The sequence below is a fragment of the Bos indicus genome, chromosome 11, assembly GCF_029378745.1.
Source record: "Bos indicus isolate NIAB-ARS_2022 breed Sahiwal x Tharparkar chromosome 11, NIAB-ARS_B.indTharparkar_mat_pri_1.0, whole genome shotgun sequence".
NCBI classification, from domain to species: domain Eukaryota; kingdom Metazoa; phylum Chordata; class Mammalia; order Artiodactyla; family Bovidae; genus Bos; species Bos indicus.
In genome coordinates, this window is record NC_091770.1 from 98,560,971 (window position 1) to 98,582,506 (window position 21,536).

Consider the following 21,536-nt stretch of genomic DNA (forward strand, 5'->3'; position numbering starts at 1 on the left):
ACTCGGACCGTGGGTGCCAGAGCCACCGGGGGTGTGGCCAAGGGCTGGCGGAGCCTGCCCCCAGGGAGCGCTGAGTCCCGCAGGTGGTCATTTCTGGGAAGGGGGCCGTGGGGCTCATCCCACCTGCCCTCTTCTTTCCAGCACTTGCATGGCGCTTCCCTCCTTTTTCACTCTCTCTCTCCCCCACATTGCATCCCTTCTTTCCTTTCTAGCCGCTGTCCTTCGATCTCCATTCCATCCTTTACTGCTGTCTCCCCGCCCCTAGGGAGCCTACCTCAGGTCTGAGGATCTGAACCCAAATCCTATCTGGATGGGTAGATTTTGTTCACTTATACTCAGGGCTATCCTGGTGCCCCCACTTCCCCAGTCCTGAACCTTTGGACCTGTCCTCGAGGTTGTCCGGCCTCTGTCCCACAGGAAAAGAGGCCAGGTTGTGACTGTGTGACCAGCAAGGTGTGGGATATGTATGTGTGGGCGTGCACACGGGTGTGAGAGTGTGAGAATGGCACCCAGGCATGTGGTAGGGCATGGAGCAGCTGGGAAAGGGGTCTGGGAACCATGGGAGCCTGATGGTTTTCTTGCTTCCCCTTGCCTCTGGCCCCACCCAGCCTGGACCAAGGTGGTGGGTGTCAGAGCAGGAGTGGGTAAAGGCTGCCAATTCCCAGAAATTTCCAGGGAAAAGGATTCTGTGTCATCCCTTGCCTTTGCCTTCTTGACCCATGACCTTCTTTCAAGGAAGGTCACTCTGGTGTCTAACTCAGTCTGCCCTGTCTCCACTGGCCATGTTCTCTGAGGAAGAACTCATCAGACCAATAGCATCCATTTATGTTTCCAGATGGCTGGAGAGGAGGGCCATGGGTCTAACATCCATGGATCTAAAATGGAGCAGAGATGGGGCTTGCTCTGTGATGACCTGAGGGCCAAGGTGGAGGGGTTAAAGCAGGCAGCATGGTGGTGTTCAGGGACACTGGACTGGAGTAGGCCTTTAGGCAAGTCGCTTTCCCTTCCAGGGCCTCAGTTTCCCTTCTACGAAATGATATTTAACATTCTTCCTTCCCAGGGTTGGAGTCGGGATCAGGGGAGACAGTGACTATAACTATAGATAGAGATACCACATTAACTGGAAAAGTGGCCATAGAAACTCTCTGCCAACTTCCAACCTGAGTTCAGATCCCTAAGGGTATTTGAGATGCCCAGGCCTGTGCTGAGGTGTGACATGAGAGCTGTAATATTTGGTACCTGCTACAACTCTGATCTGACTGACACATGGGAAGTCATGGCCTCAGGGAGAGAGCAATCTGGGGAGCTTCAAGGCAGCTTGACTTCAGTGAGATCCCAGGGCTGATTGAGATAAGGTTCAGGTGGTGAGGAGCCGGGAGGGCTTTGGGATAAGGAGCAGCAGGTGGGCAAAGATTTAGTGTGGAATGCATTAAGAGCTGCTGGCCAGAGCAGAGTGCAGATAAAATGAGGAAGAATCGAAAAAGATTGCTCTGGGTGGGGTGGAGCAGGTTGGAGAAACTTCAAAGTCCGCTGAAGAGGTTGTCTTGTTGGGACTCAATGCCGTGGGCAGTAGGGAGCCACATAAGGCTCTTGGGTGGAGATGTGAGAGCTGGACCCTAAGAAAGCAAGGCCTGTCCCCTCTGGAGCAATGCAGGTGGCCCTCTGAGCACGCCAGGCACGAGTATGCAGGGAGCTGGTGCAAATTGCCTCCTGTGTGCGGGCAGGCGAGCAAGCTTCTGTGTTGTGACCGCAGCCCCGCGTGTGCTTCAGTGTGCCCAGTGGCTGCATGCCCCAGATCCACGCTGCACGTGCCGCCAGCCAGCAAGGTTGCTGGGCCTTGGTGGGGGGAGGGCGGTGTATGCGTGTTGTTTGTGGGCATGTGTGTCAGCGTGTGCATGCGGGGCCGTGGGGCCTCACCGCATGTGTGTGCACGCCCGGGCGTGTGCGTATGCGTGTCCCCCAGCCCCAGGCCCCGCCCCGTCTGTGCGTGTGAACTGCCATGTTGATTTCGTGCTGTCTTTCAGAATCACTATCAGTGACCCCTGAGGAGCGTCAGCCACGGTAGGTACAGGCCTCTCCGCCTGCTGCATGAACGGTGTGTCTGCCCCCTGCCGCACCAGCTCCGCACTGCAGGGCGCACCTGGGACCTCAGAGGCAGGACCCCCTCCACCCTCCTCCGTCTCCCTTCCGCAGCTCCAGACTTACTCTTTCCTCTTCCTGTCCTCGCTGCCAGCTGGCTCTCTCACCTCCCTTCTCAGCGAGCCTCGGGACTCAGTGCCGCCGCCCACGAGCTCCTTGGCAAGAGCCTGGGGAGGTCCCGGGTCAGGCTCCACACCCAAGCTGGCAGCCCCCCGGGGTGCCCTCTGGAGCCGTCACAAAGAGCTCAGAGCTCATAGTTCACGGTGTCAGGAGCAGGGAGCTTGGCGAGGGTGGTGTGTAGGGCTGGACTCAGGCGGCAGAGAGGCCTTGGAACCTCACCCTGGGGTGCCACACTCCTTCCCCGACCTGAGTGAGCCCTGCTGCCAAGACGGGCAGCCGGATCCCAGCCTGGGAGCTCTTCAGACCCGAAGAGCTTCAGGGCAGGGGCGGTCCAAGTCCCACCTCCTCAAGCATGCCAGCAGCTGAGCAGCAGTTGGGGGTGAAGGCTCTGACGGTCGAATGCTTTTGGAGGGCCCAGGTGTCCCATCCACACTGTCAGCCCAGAGCACACCTCACAGGCCAGGCAGGTCTCACAGCCCCTTCCCTGGCCTCCGTGGTCTCATCACTCCAGCATCCTCCTCGGCCCCAGGTGGAGCATGCTAGGTAGCCTGCAGGCTCCCCCCAACCTGGACCTGTTGCTCCTAGAGGTGACCTACCCATTTCGGCCACAGGGGTGACAGTGTCTGCGGACTTGGGCGAGTCGGCTTCTCCAAGTCCTGCCCCGGCTGGGCCCCCCCCCAAACTCGCCCAGCGAACCACCTGCCACTCTGCACCTGCGCTGACTCTCGCTCTTCTGCTTTTCCCCAGCAGGAAGGGCCCAGCCTCACCTACACGACCTGCGGTCCCCCGACCAGCCGAGGCTCCCCTCTTAGACTTATAAGCCTGTGGCCACTGGCATCCGGCCGCCTGCCCTCCCTGCCTCCCCAGGGCCCCTTCGGGGGACTCGCGGGCTTTCTGCCCACCCAGAGGGGCCTCTAGTGCTCCCTCCAGCCATGCTGTTAGCTTTAGCCTCCTGGTTCAAACTGTTCTTTTTTTTCCTGTCTTTCTCCATCAGGCCTGGGGGCTGTTGCGTGGGGCTCAGGGTCCCACACGCTCTGAGGCTAGGGATGGCCCCAGGCCAGTGAGTTGAAAGACATGGGGGAGGAGACCAGAGAAGAGGGATGTCAGAGGGGGCCAAGCACGTGTCTGGAGCTATGGGTGCACTGCCTGGTGGTGTGTGAGAGAATAGCGTGAGTGGTGGGGTGGGGGCTGCCCCCAGCCTTACCCCAGGCCCCCATGAAGCTCTGGCCCCTGCCCATCTCGTTTCTTCCCTTCCACCTTCCCTCTCTCGTCTCTCTCCTCTCTTCCAGAACCCTTGCCCATGCCCTCATCTCCCCCCGCCACCTCCGGGCTTGGCTGCCTTTGCCTTACCAGCTCTCTCCTGCTTTTCTCTCTCCCGTTCTCTCTTTGCTTTCTCTCCAACTGCCAGCCGATCGGGTCAGGCAAGTCCATCCCGTCCTGAGAGCCCCAGGCCCCCCTTCGACCTCTAACCAGATCCCTCCTATTCCTCGGAGACTTCCCTTTCCAAGCCTGCCCGGACGGCTGTTCTGTGACTTGACAGTGGCTACCCAACCCCAGAGCCTCCCCTCCACCTGTGACTTAGTCTGTTGTAGTGGTGAGCTGACACATCCAGGCGTGACGTTGGTGAAATTTTGTGCCCCTCTGTGGTCTTGCTCCTGCCCTGTTCTATAAATATCTATAAATACTCATATATATATATATACAAACATATCTATGGCCAAGCCTCGCCTCTGGTGTTGGGAATCAATCACCGTGCTGTCCTTGAGGAGTCTTGCAGCCCAACTACAAGGGAACACCTGTCACCCTGAATCCCCCTCCAAAGCGTGCCACCTCCAATGAGCCCCAGTGTCATGCCCAGCCTGTGGGCAGCCAGCCCCCCTCTGCCATCCTCCCATCCCAACCCCCTCCTCGAGCGTGGGGGTACCGTGCTGGCAGCTGTATGGTTCTCTGACTGCTACCAGTCTTGCTGTCTCTCAGCTGAGAATAAAACCCATTTCTGGACGATGGGGAACAGCGTGTCCTCTGCAGCCTTGTGTTCGCTGTGGTGCTTGGGGGGAGGTAAAGGTTTCAACATTGGGGTGAGGGATTGAGGGGCCCAGCTATTGATACGATGCTTTAAGATGTTGGGGGCAGGGAAAGCCCCATCCTTTCCGAGGCCTACTGGGAAAGCACCTGGAGTCAGCTGATCCTGCGAACCCTGCTCTGGCCACCAGGGGGCCCGGGAGGAGAGGCACGAGCCAGCCAGGCACTGTGGAGGGACAGGGTGATGGAATGGACAACACTTGAGCCAGAAGTCAGCACTTGGTGCTGTGGCACTCTGCTTCCCCTCCCTGAGATCAGATCCAGCTTCTGAGTCACTCCGCTATTAAGGCAGGACGGCCCCTGAGAGCCCCTTGGGAGTCCCCCTGGGGTCCCCCAGGCTTCACCAGGCGGCAGTGGGTGACAGGCCTCAAAAGATCTCAGCCCCGCTGGACGTGCCCAGACACCCTGGAGGTGGGCACAACCAGAAGCCTGCCCTCTGTTGGCAGGACCTGCTCCCTGTTCAGTGCTCATGGCACAGACCTCAGGGCCCAGTGACATAAAAAAGGCACACACCAGGACAAGCAGTATGGCTAAATTCATTTATTCAGAAATAAAAAGTGAAACGAAACAGGAGTCGAATCACCCGGGCACAAACCCGTCCCCGCCTCCACCTTCTCTCTCTACCCTATACTATTAATAAATAAGTTTCCCCAGCCCCAAATATTTAATAGAAGTTCCTCCCCATTCACCAGCTCCAACCTCTGCTGAGATACGGGGGTGCTGCCCTACCTCCAGAATATACAAAATGTTACACAGTTACAGTATAAACACTGGGGAGGGAGCCCACTCCGCCACCAGCTTATGTCCTTGCCTAGCCTCAATTTGCCCAACTGTCCCAAGGCCTGTGAGAGTGCTGCCCAGTTGTCAAGCTGGGCAAGGAGGGGGCACTTGGCCCCAAAGTGCCTCTGAATAGAGGATGGATGAGCCCCTCTGAAAGGACTGCTTGGTAGGGGTGAGGAGGCCACCAGGGAGCCCCTGCTCCCCAAGAAGGCCCGCCTCTTAAATAAACTGCCTTTAACTGAGCCTCTGGCTCTTTGTTTCTCTGGAACTAGTAACAGTCCAGATATCAAGACACAGCCCTGGCCAAGATGGCAAGGGGTCTGCACCTGTTTGTCTCCCCTCATTGGATGGGGGGCTTATACCCCTTTCTTCAAGGGTTTCCGCGTGCTAGTCTAGGGATGAGGGGGGGCCAGGAAGGAGGGACGGGGAGGCAGGGACAGGTGGGGGCAAAGCCCCCGGGCCCCACGGCTGTGGTCTCTGCCTGCCAGTGTCAGGCCACTAGATCACCATGATCTTCACTTCGTCATTGTCATCAGCTCGGTAGAAGAAGGGGATGCAAGGGTTGCTGCCCAAGCCTGGGTGCTCCTGGGGGTTTTGGATCTCACGCAGCAGCTGCATGATCTGTTGCGCGGTGGGGTTCTCAGGGGTGGTCTGGCCCGGCAGGGTCCCCTGCTGGGGCTCCACAGTGTCGGCGAGGCTCACCTCTTGGAGACCTTTGGGGAGAGAGGGCGGCAGAGCTTAGAGTGGTGTACCAGCTCGCCCCTGCCTGCCCACCACTCCCCCAAGGGTGCTACTCACCACCCTCACTGTCAGCAGTGCTGGGCTCCTGGCAGGTGTGGGGCGCTGTAGTGGGCTCACCAGCAGGGTTCTGGGCAGCCAGGAATTTGCCATACCATTCATTTCGTTCACCCACCAGGCATAAAACCAGTTCCTGGAGCTCCAACAGCTTCACCTGGAGGGAGAGATACTCAGCAGCCCTGCCGCACCCCACCCTGGCCTGCAGAGACAGGCAGAAGGACCCCTACCTTCATCTCCTCCTTGTCCTGAGCCAGCCGGCTAATGTATTCCTCCTTCTCCTGATGCCGGGCCTTCAGCACCGCCCTCTGACTCTGATAGAGGGCGATATACTCTCCTGCGGGAGGCGAGGAGGGCAGACGGGCTCAGATGCGATGTGGCACTGCCCGCATCCAGCCCCCCGCCCCCATCCCGGGCCCGGCCTCCCCACTCACCAATAGTGTCCGTCTCTCCAGACAGCTGTATACAGCGATGCTCCAGCTCCTCCACCCGCTCCTTCAGATCCACCTTCTCCTGCATGAGCTCTGTAAAGCGGCCCTGAGGCCAGAAGGGCAGGGTCAGGGCTCAGCAGCGACCTGCCCACAGGGCCCCCCACCCTTCCTGGACCCCACTGGGGGGCAACTCACGCACCTGCAGCTTGTCCATGGCCACCTGGAGGGCCTGGTGGGCCTCCGCGGGCACACTGTCTCCCCCAGTCCTGGGGGCGGGGGCTTCTTTTTCCACCCCATCCTGGGCTGTGGCCGCCAGGTGACAGAGGCGCTGGCAGTGTAGCTTCTGCTCCTTCAGCTGCCTGCGTAGCCGGGCCTGCTCATCCTCAGCACTGGCCAAGGCCGAGTGGAAAAATTCCACCTGCGGGGGAGAGGGCACACATGCTTTTTTGGCAGACACGCAGGACCAGAGAGGGGTGGGCGGGCAGGCAAAGAGACACGCCCCTTCTCAGGGTCTCGGGGTGCACGCCTGTGGTTGGAGAATGACACGCTGGCTGACCATGGCTCCCAGGGGAGGTTGGGGGATGACCAGAGATGGAGGGAGGAAACCGCAAAGGGTGTCTGAGAGGAACCGTTGGGGGTGGGGTGGGGTGGCGGTGGGGGGAGTGAGACAGGCCCTCACCAGGGCCTCTCGGCTCTCCAGCTCCTCCGGCACGCTCAGCTTAGGCCTCGGAGCCTCCTCATCCTGCTCCTCACTCTCCAGTCCATCTCCTGTTGGGGACAGATAGGGGGTCTTCAGGCCCCCCAATCACGGAGGCGGAGCAGGCCTGGAAGAAAGCTCGGAGCCCAGATCTGCCCCCAACCTCACTCTGCAGCCCTGGGCCAGCCAGTGGCCGGGGGGAAGGGGACCCGCAGTCCCCGTGGCCTCATGTAACTCAGGAATGAACAACCACTCGGTGCCACGCTGCCAGACGTCCCCCTGCTCCTCGGGCCGGTGTCCTCCCTCCAGGCCTCCCCACTGACCTTCCCCAGGCACAGCCATGAGGGTCAGCTGGGCCTGAAGCTGCTGGTTCTGCTGGTTGGCAGCTTCCAGGCGCTCCTAAGGGGCCAGGGAAGAGAGTGAGGAGGGACACAGGCCACAGGCCTTCCCTCAGGGGCCCAGTGCTCCGACGCTCTCACCTGGGTCTCCTGTAACTCCTGGCGGGCCGCCTCCATCGCCACCTTGCCCTGGACCTCCTCGTGCTGCAGCCGGTCCATGAGCTGGGTCTGCAGCAGCACCTGCTTGTGCAGCGCCTCCTTATCCGAGGCCAGCTGCTGGCAGGCGGCCATGTGCAGCTGGTAGGCGGCCACGTAATACTGCAGGTGGTTCAGGTACTCGTCCCGCTGCTGCTGCAGATCTTGAACCTCCTGGCCCTTCACCTCCACCTGCGGGCAGACCCCGGGGGGTGAGGGCGGGGGGTGGCTTGCTTCCACAGTCTGAGCCCCTGGGCCGGGGAGGCCGGGCACAGACCCCTCGGTCGGAGACAGACACTGTGCAGGGCTTTGCCGGCTGCCTGTGCCCCGGCTTCCTTGCCCAGAGCCCCGTGCCGCCTTCACCGAGCCTCACCCCTCATAGCAAGCTTCTTTCTATCTTAACTCGAGGCTGTGGATGAGTGGAAAAGCAGAACAGCTTTTCCAGCCAACAGCTGTGAGGTGCACACTTGAATGCCTGCGGCTTTCCCTGCAGGATTCTCCTTTAATCCCCCAATGCTTCTAGGAGAAAAATACTAACTTCCTTTTAATATAAGGAAACTGAGCCTTAGAGATGCGAGGTTGGAATCCAGGGCTGAACCCAAGGAGCTAGCCACCGTATGTCTCTTTTCTCTAATTAGGGGCTTGATGCCTCTAGCAGGGACAAGGACCTACGGCATAGGGCTACCCAACTCTGAAAGTCAGAGGCCAGGGGGTAATCAGTCACAGGCTCTGAAGGACCCCAGGGTCACCTGTTCTGGCTGCCCCCCACCCACCTGTCTGGAGGGGTGCCTGTCTCCTAGCCCTTCCTTTGGGGGCAGGGGTTACCGTCTCCTTCAGCTCCCCCAGCTTCTCCTGCAGCTGGCCCAGCTTCTTGGCCAACTCCTTCTTGATGTGCTGCTCGGACTGTAGTGCACTGGTAACCTCCATGTTCTCATTGGACTGCACAGAGAGAAGGGCAGTGAGTGGCCACCCTACGCAGCTGGAGACTCCAGAATCTGTCCACGGGGGAAGTGGAAGTGTGGAGCTCACAGAGCTCAGGTAAGTGTGGAGCCAGGTAGGAAAGATCACCCACCTTCATACCCTCCCACGTCCCTCCAAGCGGGGCTTTCTGGCTCCCAGGGTGCCTTTGTGGGCACCAGTCATGAAAGGTCCATATCACCCATTTTACAGGTGGGAAAACCAAGGCCACCACAGGGGTTAAGTGTCTCACCCCACCCCCAAAGGGCTTGGCCAGGGAGGAGAGAGGGCTGGGCAGGCGGGGCTGCGCACCAGCCTGACGAATCCGTTCTGCAGCTCGGCCAGCTGCTCCTTGAGCTCGCGGTTCTGGGACAGCGCACGGCTGATGGTGGTGCGGTCGCTCTGCATGGTCTCCAGAATCTGCTTGCGCTCCTCCGCCTGCTCCCCCCAGCACTCGGCCTCCCGCTCCAGCTCCAGCAGCCGCTGCTCCTGCTCCTGATTCAGGTGACTCAGACTTTCGTTATCCTTCACCTGTGCCTGCAGCTGCCCAGCCAGGCTCTCTAGTTCCTTCTGGAGCCGCTCAGTCTCCGCCTGAAGCCGCTGTTCTGCCTCCGAGGGCCCTGCCGGGGGCTCCTGGGGCGGGGGCGCAGCTGAGGAAGGGAGCACACCATCAGGGTCTCTTGGCTGGGCCGCGTCCAAAGCACCCTCTTCGGGGTCCACAGCTCCTAACTCGGCCTCCTTGCCCCCAGTCTTGGCTTCCTGGCTCAATCTTTCAAGACACGTTCAGAGCTCTTTATGCTTCAGACCACAGTGGGCACACTTCACCCCTTTTTTTGCAGATGGGGACACTGAGGCTCAGAGAAGTTGCAAGCCTTGCCAACTGCTGGTATGGATCTCTTTCCCTGGGCCATGATGCCCTTCCATCCACCCACATCCAATCTCGGCCACCCTCACCAGCCCCAACGCCGGCCTCCATCCCCAGGTCCCTGGGGCCCAGCTCACCAATCTGGTTCCTCAGTTCGGCCAAGCTGGTCTCCAGCTCCTGAGCCTGACACACGCTGCGCTCCTTTTCTTCCTTCAACTTGCTCATCTGCTCAAAGCACCAAGATGGGGGTGGGGGCGCACATGGAAGGAGAGGTCAAGTAAGGGCTGGCTGACCGTAGCCCTGTCCACCCCCGCCTCCAGATACACACGTCCACCTCCAGCTATGCACAGCAAATGACACGATGCCCAGGAAGACCAAGTGACCTATCCAAGGTGGGGGGGCGGGGGGGATTGAAGGTCACACCTCACCTGTTCCAACACCTGCTGCATCTTCTGCTGCCATATGGCATTCTCCTCCTTCAGATTTGTCGCATACTGGTCTCTCTCTGCCTGCAGCTGCCTCAGGGAATCCTTCAGCTGCAAGAGGGGTGCAGAAGTTAGCAGGGGCTGTCACAGGGGGGGCCTCACCTACTCATGGTCATCTGGGGACTCCTGTACCCCTCTGTGTGTAAAGCCTCACCTGCTCCATGTGGGTCTCCAGCTGTGCCCTCTCCTCCAGGGCCTGCTGTAACTGCTGGCTGCTATCAGGGGCAGGTTGACTAGAAAACTGGATGGTGAAAAACAAAGTTAGATTGGGGGGCCCAGGCTGATCCACACAACGCCCACCCCCAAAAGGTCAGCATACAACTCAGGGTTATCCTTAATATTGTTAGTACCATGTCTACTTTATTTTCACTAAAAAATAGCTTTATTTTCACTAAATACTCCATGTAAACAATTCTGATAGTAAGTGTTCAAAGTTCTCCCAGCCTCCCCAATCCAGTGTGTATCCTTCTTGACCCTTTTCCACAGGTATGCAAACATGCTTCATTGATGCACAGTGCCAGGGATAGTATCATATATGGTTCTGCAACTTAATTTCACTTTGCTGAAAACAAGATAACTTTAAGTTTTTATAATGGTTACATAGTACTCCAATATACGAACGTGTCATACCCTTACAGGTGGCAGGAAGGCAGAAATTTGCTGGGCATGCCAAAACAATGAAGAAGAAACTGACCTGGGCACTCTGTCTACCTGGAGGCTTGGCATTCAAGAGGAAGGAAGCGGAAACTCACGGGCTGGCCTTACAACTATTGGTTTGGTCAAAAAGTTTGTTCAGGTTTTTCCATACAATGTTATGGAAAAACTCGAAGGACCTTTTTGGCCAACCCAATATCATCCATAAAACAACAGTTTTCAATTAGGATGCTTTAAAAATATATATATATAAACAAATAAGCCATATCAGATTCCTGAGATCTGGGCAAGGTCCCACTCTTTCTCTTGTCTCTAGAGAAGTCTATGGCAGAACCAGAACAAGGATCCACACTTTCTGGTTCCTGGTCGGAGGGCACCACAATGACCCCGAGAGGCCCTGGCCCTGCCAGGTGGGTCTCGCACACCCCAGGGCTTCAGCCCTACCTGCTGCAGCAGCAGCTCCGACATCTCCAGCTTCTTCTGTAGCTCCTCAATGCCCAGCTTCATGGCTGACTTCTCTATCACCAGTAGCCGCAGCTTCTCCTCCAGCTCTGAGTTATGCTGCTTCAGGTCCTCGTTGTTCTTACTGTGGCCAGAGGCGACGGAGGGAGGTGTGAGTACTGAACAGAGAGGAATGCTCCCGTGATCCACCCACTACTCCTGCCATAAAAGTCACTTTGGAAGGGACCCCAGCACCAGAAGTCTCAAGTGGCAGCCCAGAGAGAAGACACAAGCTGCCTGAGGCCATAGCAGGGGTTAGGGGCATGGCTGACTGACAGCCTGGCTCTGCACACGTCCAAACATGTACCCTCTTTCTCACCCCACTCCCTTGGATCTCCCCTACTTCCCAGTCCCCCCCATCACTCCCCATCCTACTTGTTCTTGTATAATTCCAGCTTGAGGGCATCTCGCTCTCTGGTCAATTCTTTGTTGTACTGCGAACACAGAAAGGCGAGGTCAGGAGAAGGCAGGCGGAAAATGCAGACCAACAACAGCAACAGAACGACTCCCAGCAACACGTCCTCACCTGGTGTGAGGCTTTACGTTTTTTCAAAGCACATCCAAGCTCATGCTCTCCTGTGGTTTTAGTAAGAACTCGGGAAGGTTGGAAGAGACAGGTGGGGCAGTCTGACTCTGGGCTGGCCACCGTTCTCACTGTTAGCAGCATCACATCTGAACCTTTTCTGAACCCTTTCTTAGCCAACATTCCCATTTCCAACTCACAATCACCGTGGAAGGCAGCTACTATCTCCATTTTATCGGTGAATGCAGAATATTAGAGGTTAAGGAGCTCGCCTAAAATCACTTAGACCTGGGATTCTTCAACCTTGTTTTCTGCCCTGGGGTTGGGGAATGACTACGAGGGATGGATTAAATTGCACTGTAATCTTTTGTTCATTTTTTGAATGGATGGGACGCTCACATAACCCCAAACTCAGAAGGTACAAAAGTGACGGGTCTCTAAGCACCCTGTGCCTCTCCCTTGGGCCTTCTAAAAATATTTCTTTCTTTGGCTGCGCTGGGCCTTAGTTGCAGCATGTGGATCTAGTTCCCCCCCTGCACTGGGAGCACAGTCGTAGCCTCTGGACCACCAGGGAATTCTGTCCTTGGGTTTTATATGAGTCCTTTCCAACATGCCATATATATTACACACATGTACTTCTCCCTTTTTAGTGTGGTCATGGACTAAAAATACTGATCTGAACCTTCACAGCCTGAACACCCAGCACCTGAGCCAGAGCCCATGCAGTTAAAGGCAGGGCTGGCTGGCACTCAGGCTCTGGGCTCATCTAGTGCTCGCTCTAGGTGGCACTCCCCCACCCCTCACCACAACTCGCCCACGGCAACCAACTCGTGTCCAGATCGCATTTCACAACCACACAACTCTAAAGCAGCAAGAAACGGACAGTGCTGCCGTGTGGGCAGCCAGTCATTCCATGCTGCCGCAGAGACCGTTAGGCTCACAACCCTTCCACACGACCTCCAGGGGATGGGCAGGCTGCCGGGCTCACCCTGTCGGCCTGCTTCTGCTGCGTGGAGACTGCAGACAGCGTCCGCTCCAGCTCTCCTACGCGCTGCCTGGAAGACTGCAGGCGGTTAGCAAGATCCTCTGACTCCCCTAAAATGACAGCAGAGAGGGGAAGTCCAGAGGAGGAATCCCACCAAAGGCCTAGCCAGCCCAGGGGTAAAAGGGTGCCTAGATTCCCACCTGCTTTCTGCCTGGCTGCCTGCTGGGTGTGAGCCAGAGCTGTCTGTAACTCCGTCTTCTCGGACACCAAAATTCCGATAGTCTGAATGTGGACCTTTGGGAGAAAGGCCAAACGAGTGCTGAGAATGTGCAAAAGCAATGTTTCCTGGGGGCAGCAAGGGACCCTGGAAGAGTCCACTCACCTGGAGCTGTTCTCTCAGAGCCCCTTGCTCCTTTGCAAGCTTCTGCTCAAATTCCTTCTTTTCCTGCAGAAAGAGAGAAGAAACAACTCTTACTGGGAGGAGGCAAAAGTGAACGAGAAAAGGACATGTGCCCCGCCCGGGGATGCCACCACAGGCCCAGGACAGGCCCACCAATGAGAACAGATAATCGGCACCCAGGGAGTGGAAGACGGGCGAGGAGGGAAAGAGGGAAGCCACCTATTCCTCCAGGCTGTAAGCAGCCAAGAGGAGAATGGTCCTCTACATCTGAATCCTCCCCCAAACCCATCAGCCATGGATTGTTTAGTCGCTAAGTCATGTCTGACTCTTTTGCGACCCCATGGACTACAGCCCAAAAGGCTTCCTCTGTCCATGGGATTTCCCAGACAAGAACACTGGAGTGGGTTGCCATCTCCTTCTCCAGGGGATCTTCCTGACCCAGGGATTGAATCCTCATCTCCTGCATTGGCAGATGGATTCTTTACCACTGAGCCACCAGGGAAGCCCCATTAGCCATGGAAGAAACAAAGAAATCGCATTACTTTTTCCAGCTGATCCAAAGTTTCCTGGTTCTCTTGTTTCTGCGGGGAGAGGCAAAGGAAGGTGACTGAGGTTGTCCTCCTCCCCCATGATCCTCAGACCAAGGAGGAGGGGCCACAGGCAGGGGCCAGGAAGGGGTTAGAAAGGGAGGGTTCACGGGGACATGAATGAACGAATGCTTCTCAAGCTAAGAGACTTTGAGCCTTGGCAGGTTTTGCTCATGGCTACAGCAGCAAGAGTCTGGATCTGATTCCCTTGAAGGGACAATGACATAAACCTCTAGAGATGGAGTCTGAGAAGGTGAAGACCACCCTCTGCCAGCTCGCATTCAAGGAATGTTTGCTGAGCAAACACACCACTGGCCAGGTTCTGTTCTTAACACCGATACGACATGAATGAAAAGGACCCTGAAATCTTTTTTGGAGCTTAAAAGGGACCTTGGACACCCTCTGATTCTACCTCCTCAGGAAACTAAAGGCCAAGGAGGAGAGGTGACTTGTCCAAGGTCCAAGTGGGAACAAATCAGGGGCTGGGTCAGGGCTGGAACACATCAGTCAAGCTAGTGCCTCCCCTACAGGCAACAGACCCATGGCAAGGTGGGGAGGACTCGAGCAGAGGTGTCTGGAGAACAGAGTAGGCAAAGAGGGCAGCCACAGAGAGAGCCATGCTGCATGCCATGCTCCGGGGTCCCTCCAGCTGAGACCTAGGCCCCCCAGCACCCCCTTCTCCCTTGGCACCAGGGATCCCCAGCCCCTTTCTTCAAGAGCCCCAGGGTGAGACCGGAGCCCCATATTGGCAGCATGGATCAGGGGACAACACCGGACTCTTACCAATTCCTCTATCTTGCTACTGAGTTGTTTGTTTGTTAGATTGCTGGAGTCCAGGGCTACTGATAGTTCTTGGTACCGGCTCTGAGGCGCATGCAGAGAGGAGGAGGAGGAGGTGGAGGAGGGGTGGGGGAGAGGTAGAGAGAGCAATCATTAGGGTTGGGGGGTGTCTGGGCTGTCTCAGCTGGGTGGGGCACCCAGCCCCCGCCATGGGAGGAGGTAGGGGGCAGGGCTGGCCTGCAGGGTCACTGGGCCACAGTGTAGGCCCACTTACCTCCAGATTCTTTATATTAGCAGGAGATGCTAGGCCCTCCCCATTGATGTAAGATGAAGACTAGGAGAGACGAAAGGGCTCACATGGAGATGTTCTCTGACCTCCTCCAGCACCTTGCCTTCCCCATCAACTGGCAACATTTCCTCTTCCACCTAACTTGCCTCCTGCCCTTTAATCCCTCCCTGTGCCAGTTTCTCCTGGTTCTCAGTTCCCCCTTGTTCCTCCCCTCCCAAAGAGCTCTTATCTGCAGGATCAAACAATGTAACCAATCTCATCATCCAACCCCTTCATTTGCATGGCTTCAAAGAGGAGACTCAGAGAAGTAATGATCAGCTAAACATTATCCAGCCAAGCTGCCTGGTCCCAGGATCTTCCCTTCCTTTGGGGAGTCTCTGCCTCAGTTTCTTTCTAGCATATTTTCCCTCCTACTCTAACCCATGCCGAGCTCCAGTTTTCGGGGTACCTCGGACACAAGACCGTTGAGCTGCTGAGACAGCTGTCGCAGGCCCTCGGTGGATGAAAAGGATCTGGGGATGAACACAGCAGTCAGGGGTGCAGGAGGCTCGATGGGAAAGAGGGGGTCATGGGGCAGTGGCCTAGGGACTGCTGCCCTCGTGGGAGACACTCACGTGCTTTCGTCAATGGGACCAGAACCGTTGTCGGCATCATGGTTCTGTTTGGGAAGAAACACAGGAATTGGTCATTCAATTTTTAGTAAGAACCACCCACAGGCACCAAGCTCATTCCAACCACCTTCCATCTCCCTGAAGCTTAAGGGGAGTCTGGTTTTGGGCTCCCCCATCCCAGTCCTCAGGAAGGGCACCTGGCTCACAGAGCCAAGATACCTGGAAAAAAAGGACGAGGGTCCGCAGGAGGTCCAGTCCTCCGGGAGATAGGAGGGGGGCAAACACAGAGCTGGCCAAGGGGGAAGAGGCACAAACCTGAGTTGATGCCATGCTAGTGACACGGGGGGGACTAGCACTGGGGGAAGGGACACCGCCAGGTGACACGGTGTCATCAGCAGACGGTGTAACAGGAGCGGCGCGGTCTTTGGGCGCCTGTCACAGAACAGAGCAGGGGGTTAGGGGGCCATGCAGGGCAAAGAGCGCCTCGCTGTCATGAGTGCAGGGGTGCAGAGCGGGCAGGACCGGTGTTGTGCAGTCGTGACAGTCACACGTGCTGGGAGCCACGCAGGGGTGTGGCTACGGCTCGCCTAGAACTCGGGCCATTCTGCCGCCTCCTGGACCAAGGCTCAGGGCGAGGGCCGTGAGGCCTGCTTCCTGAACATGGGGTGTCATCCTCTGTGGAGCTCAGTCAGAGGCAGTGCCAGGCTGCCCTGTGGCAGCCGCAGCAGGTAAGAGGAACGTGTGCCGGGTCAGGGAGAGGCAGACACTGCTTTTCCAGAGGGTCAGTCTGTGCCAGAGTGACCCTCCCCAGGGACCCTGCTGGGCAGAACGTGGCAGTGATAAAGGAAGAGAGCATCTGCCTCCTCCTTCCTGCTCTCCCTTCCATCCCTCCTCCCAACCACTGGGCGTGTCCTCGAGTCATGCCTTTTTTGGGAAAGAAGCCGCCAAACAAGAAGGCTCCTCCTGCTCCTGGAGGTGGAAAGAAAACTGGCCACTACCCCACCCCAAGCTCCTAGCTCCTAAACACCTACCCAACCGAGAACAGCTGAAAACCAGAGAGAAGACATCTACTCTTGGCCTCCTAGAGAAGAATCGTGGGTTTGAGGACCAGGGGCCACAGAGAAGTCCCCTCTTCCCCCACCCAGGTGAATCCACCTGCTTGACCAGAGCCCCACTCGGCCTCTCTCCAGGCTCAGGCCTGACTGACACTGAGTCCAAGCTGCTGGCTCCTGAGAGCTAATGTTCAACAGGTGAGACTGAAGAAGACTGACCAGCTGAAGCTTGACCAGGGAAGAGCGCCAGGCAGCCAAGGTGGATCTGGAAGGGAGAGGCTGCACCTCTCCTGAGGGAAAAGGCAGCCTACTCTCTGGACGCCGCAGCCCTGGCCTCTGAAAACTCAAATCTACTGTCCGCCTTAGAGCAAGCACCACAGAGCCTGGGGAGTTGAAGAAGAATCAAACTGTCGGCATGGTAACTGTCCACACTGCAACCTCTGACCCCAGAACCTGGTGTTGCCTTGCCAACCTGTACTCCTGAATCTAATGGGTAAGAGTAGGGGTTCGGCAGCTGGCGAGGTGTGAGACTTCGGGGGTGGGGGGAGCACACTCTTAGCCATGGGCCCTAGGGAGCCCTGGGCCCCTCCTGGCATCTTGGCACCCAGGGATCCCTAGCATTAGAAACAAGAGAGCTCAGAAGGGGAAAAAAGGACTTGTCTGAAGACTGAAATATACAAAATATGACAATTCAGTGAACAACCAAGTTATTTCATAATTTTGAATCATAAAACTAAGTATGGAATTTCAAAACACATTGTCCACTCCCCTCAAATGTCCTATTCCATTAAAAAAGAAAAAAAAACACTTTTTTCTATCCATTATTCCTCATTTCTGGAAATGTCATCAACTCTGCCTAGGATACTGTAATCACAGGCCTAGTGTTTTTTGTTTTTTTTTTACTAGAGTAGAAAACTTAAGTGGGAAACAGTTACTGATATAAGAGAGGATTTTAAAACAACAAGAAAGGGAACTTCCCTGGTGGTCCAGTGGTTAAGACTCCATGCCTCCAATGCAAAGGACATGGGTTTAATAATCCCTGGTTGGGAACTAAGATCCCACAAGCTGTGCAGTGCAGCAAAAAAAAAAAAAAAAATGACAAATAAAACACGAAGGGAACATGGGGTTATGGGTCTTCATTTCCAGGACAGACAGATGCGGACCAGGGCTTCGGGACTCCTGGAGGCCCATGTTCCCTCCCCAGGCCGCCCAGCGTCTCCTCTGAGAGCCAACAGGGTGAGTCACAGCACCTGGACAGACCTGAGTGACTGGGTGTGAGCAGGCCTGATGACTGAAGACTCTCTCACCCCAGCCACCAGGGCCCTGGCCCCACCCCGCTCCCCCTGCCCACCTCCAGCAGGACCTGGCCCCCTTCCAGTCCTACTCCTCTGGCCTGGGAGATGTTCCCTGAGGAAGTTAATTAAGGAGGAAGTGCCAACATCATGTCTGGAGGAGGTCATCTCCTAGTCCACGTGCATCCCAGGCTCCCCTTCTTTCCCGAAAGTACTCTGTGAGCTCATAGTCCTGGCGGTTACCTGTGACCACACCCTCTGCCTGGGTCCCCTACTTGCAATATGGATGAATGCTCCCCACTTCTAATCCTCAAACCAGCTGCCACCCTCTCCAGCCTGGAATCCATTTAGAATGAACCTCTGCCCCCGCTGAGCATTTGGAATGCCGCCACGTCCTGGCTTGCTTCTTTCACCTGTCTTCTCCAGCACCTAGCACTAGCTGTCTGCTTTCAATGGCCCACTGAATACAGTTGTGTCCAGTGGATTCTTAAAAGAGAACAGGGGCAGAATGTCTTGATCACTCATGTGTTTGATGAACCTCATATCCCTTACAGTGAGTTCCATTGAAAAAATAACCTCAATCCTTGTAACTATTATAAAGTAAGCTCCTTTTCTCTTAACCCTACATTCCCTACTGCCAAACCAAAAGGAACTGAGGAACTAAAAAGAAAAAATCACAAACTGCTTTGTGGTCTACTGGTCTTTTGGGGACAGATGCCCAGGGGGCAAGACTTGAAGGTATGGTTTTATTTAACCTCTCCTAGTCTGAGACCACCACCGGGCGTTCAAACTGAAGGCTCAAAGAGCCCTAATCCCACACACCTGCTCCAGAAACTATTCCCAAGTTACCTTTAACCTCCAAGGAGCATCTCACCTTCTCCAAGATGATAAAAAATGGTGGGGGCAGGGTGGGGGGGAGGCAAGGGGAAGAACCCAATCAACCAAGCAGGTGAAAAAGCAGACATGAACAGGCCGAGGGTTAATGACAGCAACATAAAATAAGCCAGAGACAAAGTCTCCCCCACAACAAAGACGCCTCAGGGCATGCAGAGCTGGGAGGGAGCAAGCCAGAGAGGGGGTCTTGGCACTGCCTCACCTTCCACTTGTCCAATGGGGGGATCGCTACCCCATTGGAGCGGTTAAGGTCGGACACCAGCACCTCCAGAATGTCCTGAATCTACAGGAGGCGAAAGGGGAAAAACAAGGGCAGGGGAGAAAGAGAAAAGTGGCTTAGAGAGGCAAGAGAGTCAAGGAAGGAAGGAAGACACTGGGTTGGGGCAATGGAATGCCGGAGAAGAGAGAAAGGGGTCAAAAGGGATCAATACCGGCCTGGGTCATTTTTCCAAGTAGCCACTTGCTGCCTTGCCAAAGGCAGAAATCAAGGGAAACAAACAGATGGAAAAGTCCCCTGAACCATGCAGTCACATAGCTCCTCAGATGAACAATGCAGCTCTTAAAAGCTTCTTAGACCATCAGGCCTAGACTCTTAAAAACCAGACTTCAGAAAAAGGGTTCATTTGAACAAAGTTGGGGGAGAGGGGCTACAGCTGAAAAATAAGCTTGAAAGACAATAATCTGATCCACCAGTATCATTTTACAGATGAGGAAACTGAGGCCCAGGGGAGGAAGTGATTTTCCCAGGGCCACCCAGCAAGCTGGTGGCAAAGATGGTCTTAAAACTCAGATGGTCTCCTAATCCAAGTGCCTGAGGCCCTCTCCTCAACACACTCTGGGGCTCTACTGGGGCCTCTAAATGGAAAGTCTGAGGGCAAGCAGCTGTTTTCACTGCCTGGCTTTCCCCATGAGGCTGGGGAAGATCACCAGAGCAGTTAAGACAACTAGCAACTACGCTTTATTGAAAGTTTACTCTGCACCAGGCTCTATTTTAGGGGATTATTATAAAAACGACGACAATCTCATTTCAACTTCCTTGGTGTAAGACAGTATTACCCCAACTTTACTAATGTGGAGACACAGATCCAACGAGCTTAAACAATTTGCCCAAAACCATATCCCTTGCAGAGGGAGAGGGAGAATTCAAACCCAAACTTCTTAGCCAATATCTGACATTTCTTCCACAATCTTAACCACTACCCTCTACTGTTGCCCCGTGAGTGCCTCATCCCCGGAAGGCGGTCAGGCAAGACTCACATCCTCAGGTGACGGACAATCACCAGAAGTGGTTGTCTCAGGGCTACTGCCATTCTTGATCTTTCTTTTTTTCTTAGCTCCTGCAGGAACACCAGGGCTGTTCTTCTGCTGATACTCCCTTAACTGTAAAAAGGAAAAGCAGTGAGGCTCATGAGAACTATACGCCCCTTGGATCCACATCCTACTTTCAAAGTTTACAAAATACTCTTCGCCTTCTGATTTAACGCCACAACAACCCTCCAAGGGCTGTCATCCTCAATGACTTGAAATGGACTGATATCGTGGCTAGGAGCAAAAGGTGGCAATAAAAGGCAACAACGGAATTTAAATTCAGCCTTCTGACTGAGTTCTGGATTACAACATCAATCCGCAGCTGCTAGGGGGCAAAATCAGCAGCAGAAGAGGAAAAGTAAACATTTAATCAGGCATCAGGGTCCCTTCCTCCATCTCTATTAGAGCTTCACACCAGTACGTCTCAAAATTTTACATCAATGTATCCTAATGGCAGAAGGTAGAGAAGACACACACCCCTAGTGAATCTGGGAACGTAACAGAAAGAGGACAACCCAAACACATTTCAGAGAGAAGTCCATTATAATCATCCCGATCTATGCAAATGTCATCCCTAAGTATATTGAGTATAAAAGGCTTTTTCTCTCCCAAGAAAATCAAGCAAAACTGACCCATCAGTCCCATATTTATCCTGTGGCACTTGGGCTGCCCCACGTTGAGGTGATGACTTGTGAAAGATTCCCAGTTGTGAAGTTCAGTTTCCCTGGATGTGCTCCTCAGAGGAGCACTAAATGCTGAGTGACCGGCCCTCTGGTCTCAGAATCACAGAAAATTACAATGTGAAGTAGAAACTTCCGATTAAAAATGTGAAAGTCTCTCTGGATAGAGAGACCTGGGAGAAAACCAAACTAAACCAAACACCTCCCATGGCCACCCAGAGATACTGTCAATGTTTGGAGATCACTGGGGGAAATGTAGGCTTTTTACACTATCAGCATCAAACGATGGGGGAACAAGTCTAGAGGTGAGGGAGCCTGAAACCCAGGTCCCTCTGAAACCTAGGTCCCATAGCCCCCCGAGTCCCCTTTTTCAAGCTGCTGCCACGACCCAGAGACACTGGAAAGGATGTGAAAACAGTGGGAACTGGGTGGTAAAATTTAACACCGAGTTTTCTAGGCATTAATGACAGTTCCGAGGGGCATTATGACGTAGCCACATGGCACTCATCCCTAGCAACGCCCGAGTAGCCGCTCCGCGTTGAGGGGAGGGGGCGGTTGGTGGGGGGAAAATGCAAAGGCCAGGACCAAGGTTTTCGGAGTCAGGGAGTTAGGGAGACCAGGGAGCTGCGGAGGTCCGGTTCTGGGCGACAGGAGACGAAGGCCAAGCCTGGTGTGGGAAGCCACGGGGGTCACCGATCCAAAGTCACCTGGGGGTGACGAGTGAAGGCGGCGGAGACTGGGCAGCCGGGGGGTGGAGGGGTGGGGGGGGCGGGACTGGCTGCGAAGACTTTGTTGGTTGGGGGGGGCGCCAAGGGGCGCCGAGGGGCTCACCCCGTGTGCCTTGGAGGCAGCACAGAAACTCTGGCCATGGCCCGGCCTTCGGAGGGGTCAGGGAGCCGCGAGCCCGCACATTTTTACCTTTTTCTTGGCCGCAGCCAATTTGCTCTGTCGGGTTTCTTCCGACATCCCGGGACGGGGCGGGGGAAGGGGGGGCCACATCAGCACGATCCCGTCAACCTCTGCGGAATCGCTTCCGGCAGCCACCGCGCCGCGGTGCCACTCAGCCAAGAGAAGGCGGTACCGGGGCGGTACTAGG

General features: G+C 55.6%; 2 protein-coding genes and 1 long non-coding RNA gene across 29 annotated transcripts in view; 2 read left to right on the forward strand and 1 right to left on the reverse strand.

Annotated features, from left to right (window-relative positions):
* Window positions 1-8,541, forward strand: part of DNM1 (dynamin 1) — a 47,767-nt gene extending 39,226 nt beyond the window's left edge. For 5 of the 20 annotated variants that reach the window (XR_011569438.1, XM_019970923.2, XM_019970926.2 and 2 more), the window contains one exon: window positions 3,007-4,270. Coding sequence is in view for 13 of the 20 variants with exons in the window: in XM_019970923.2 (XP_019826482.2) it covers window positions 3,007-3,079 (73 nt within the window). In the remaining 7 variants the exon portion in view is untranslated. Of the gene's footprint in view, window positions 1-2,024; window positions 2,062-2,629; window positions 2,632-3,006; window positions 4,271-8,524 lie in introns of those variants that run through there. The other 15 variants (XR_011569437.1, XM_019970928.2, XM_070799337.1 and 12 more) reach the window with 7 other exon arrangements.
* On the reverse strand, window positions 4,867-21,516 carry GOLGA2 (golgin A2). 8 transcript variants are annotated; one of them, XM_070799327.1, is made up of 27 exons: window positions 21,359-21,516; window positions 19,710-19,832; window positions 18,655-18,735; window positions 15,530-15,646; window positions 15,218-15,261; window positions 15,052-15,115; window positions 14,589-14,648; window positions 14,318-14,398; window positions 13,490-13,528; window positions 12,930-12,992; window positions 12,748-12,841; window positions 12,551-12,657; window positions 11,415-11,473; window positions 10,983-11,124; window positions 10,039-10,125; window positions 9,828-9,935; window positions 9,537-9,624; window positions 8,847-9,184; window positions 8,403-8,516; window positions 7,524-7,769; window positions 7,368-7,443; window positions 7,027-7,115; window positions 6,547-6,765; window positions 6,351-6,453; window positions 6,147-6,253; window positions 5,920-6,073; window positions 4,867-5,834 (listed from the first exon to the last, which is right to left on the reverse strand). In XM_070799327.1, the coding sequence occupies exons 1-27, from the start codon at window positions 21,437-21,439 to the stop codon at window positions 5,620-5,622; spliced, it is 3,099 nt and encodes a 1,032-aa protein (XP_070655428.1). In that variant the 5' UTR covers window positions 21,440-21,516; the 3' UTR covers window positions 4,867-5,619. The 8 variants fall into 8 exon arrangements, with proteins under 8 accessions (XP_070655428.1, XP_019826481.2, XP_070655431.1 ...); XM_019970922.2 differs by lacking the exon at window positions 18,655-18,735; XM_070799330.1 differs by lacking the exon at window positions 15,530-15,646.
* On the forward strand, window positions 9,371-11,930 carry LOC139185854 (uncharacterized). Its single transcript, XR_011569445.1, has 2 exons — window positions 9,371-9,420; window positions 10,523-11,930. It is a non-coding gene; the product is annotated as an uncharacterized lncRNA (long non-coding RNA).
* Window positions 21,517-21,536: the final 20 nt, after the last annotated feature.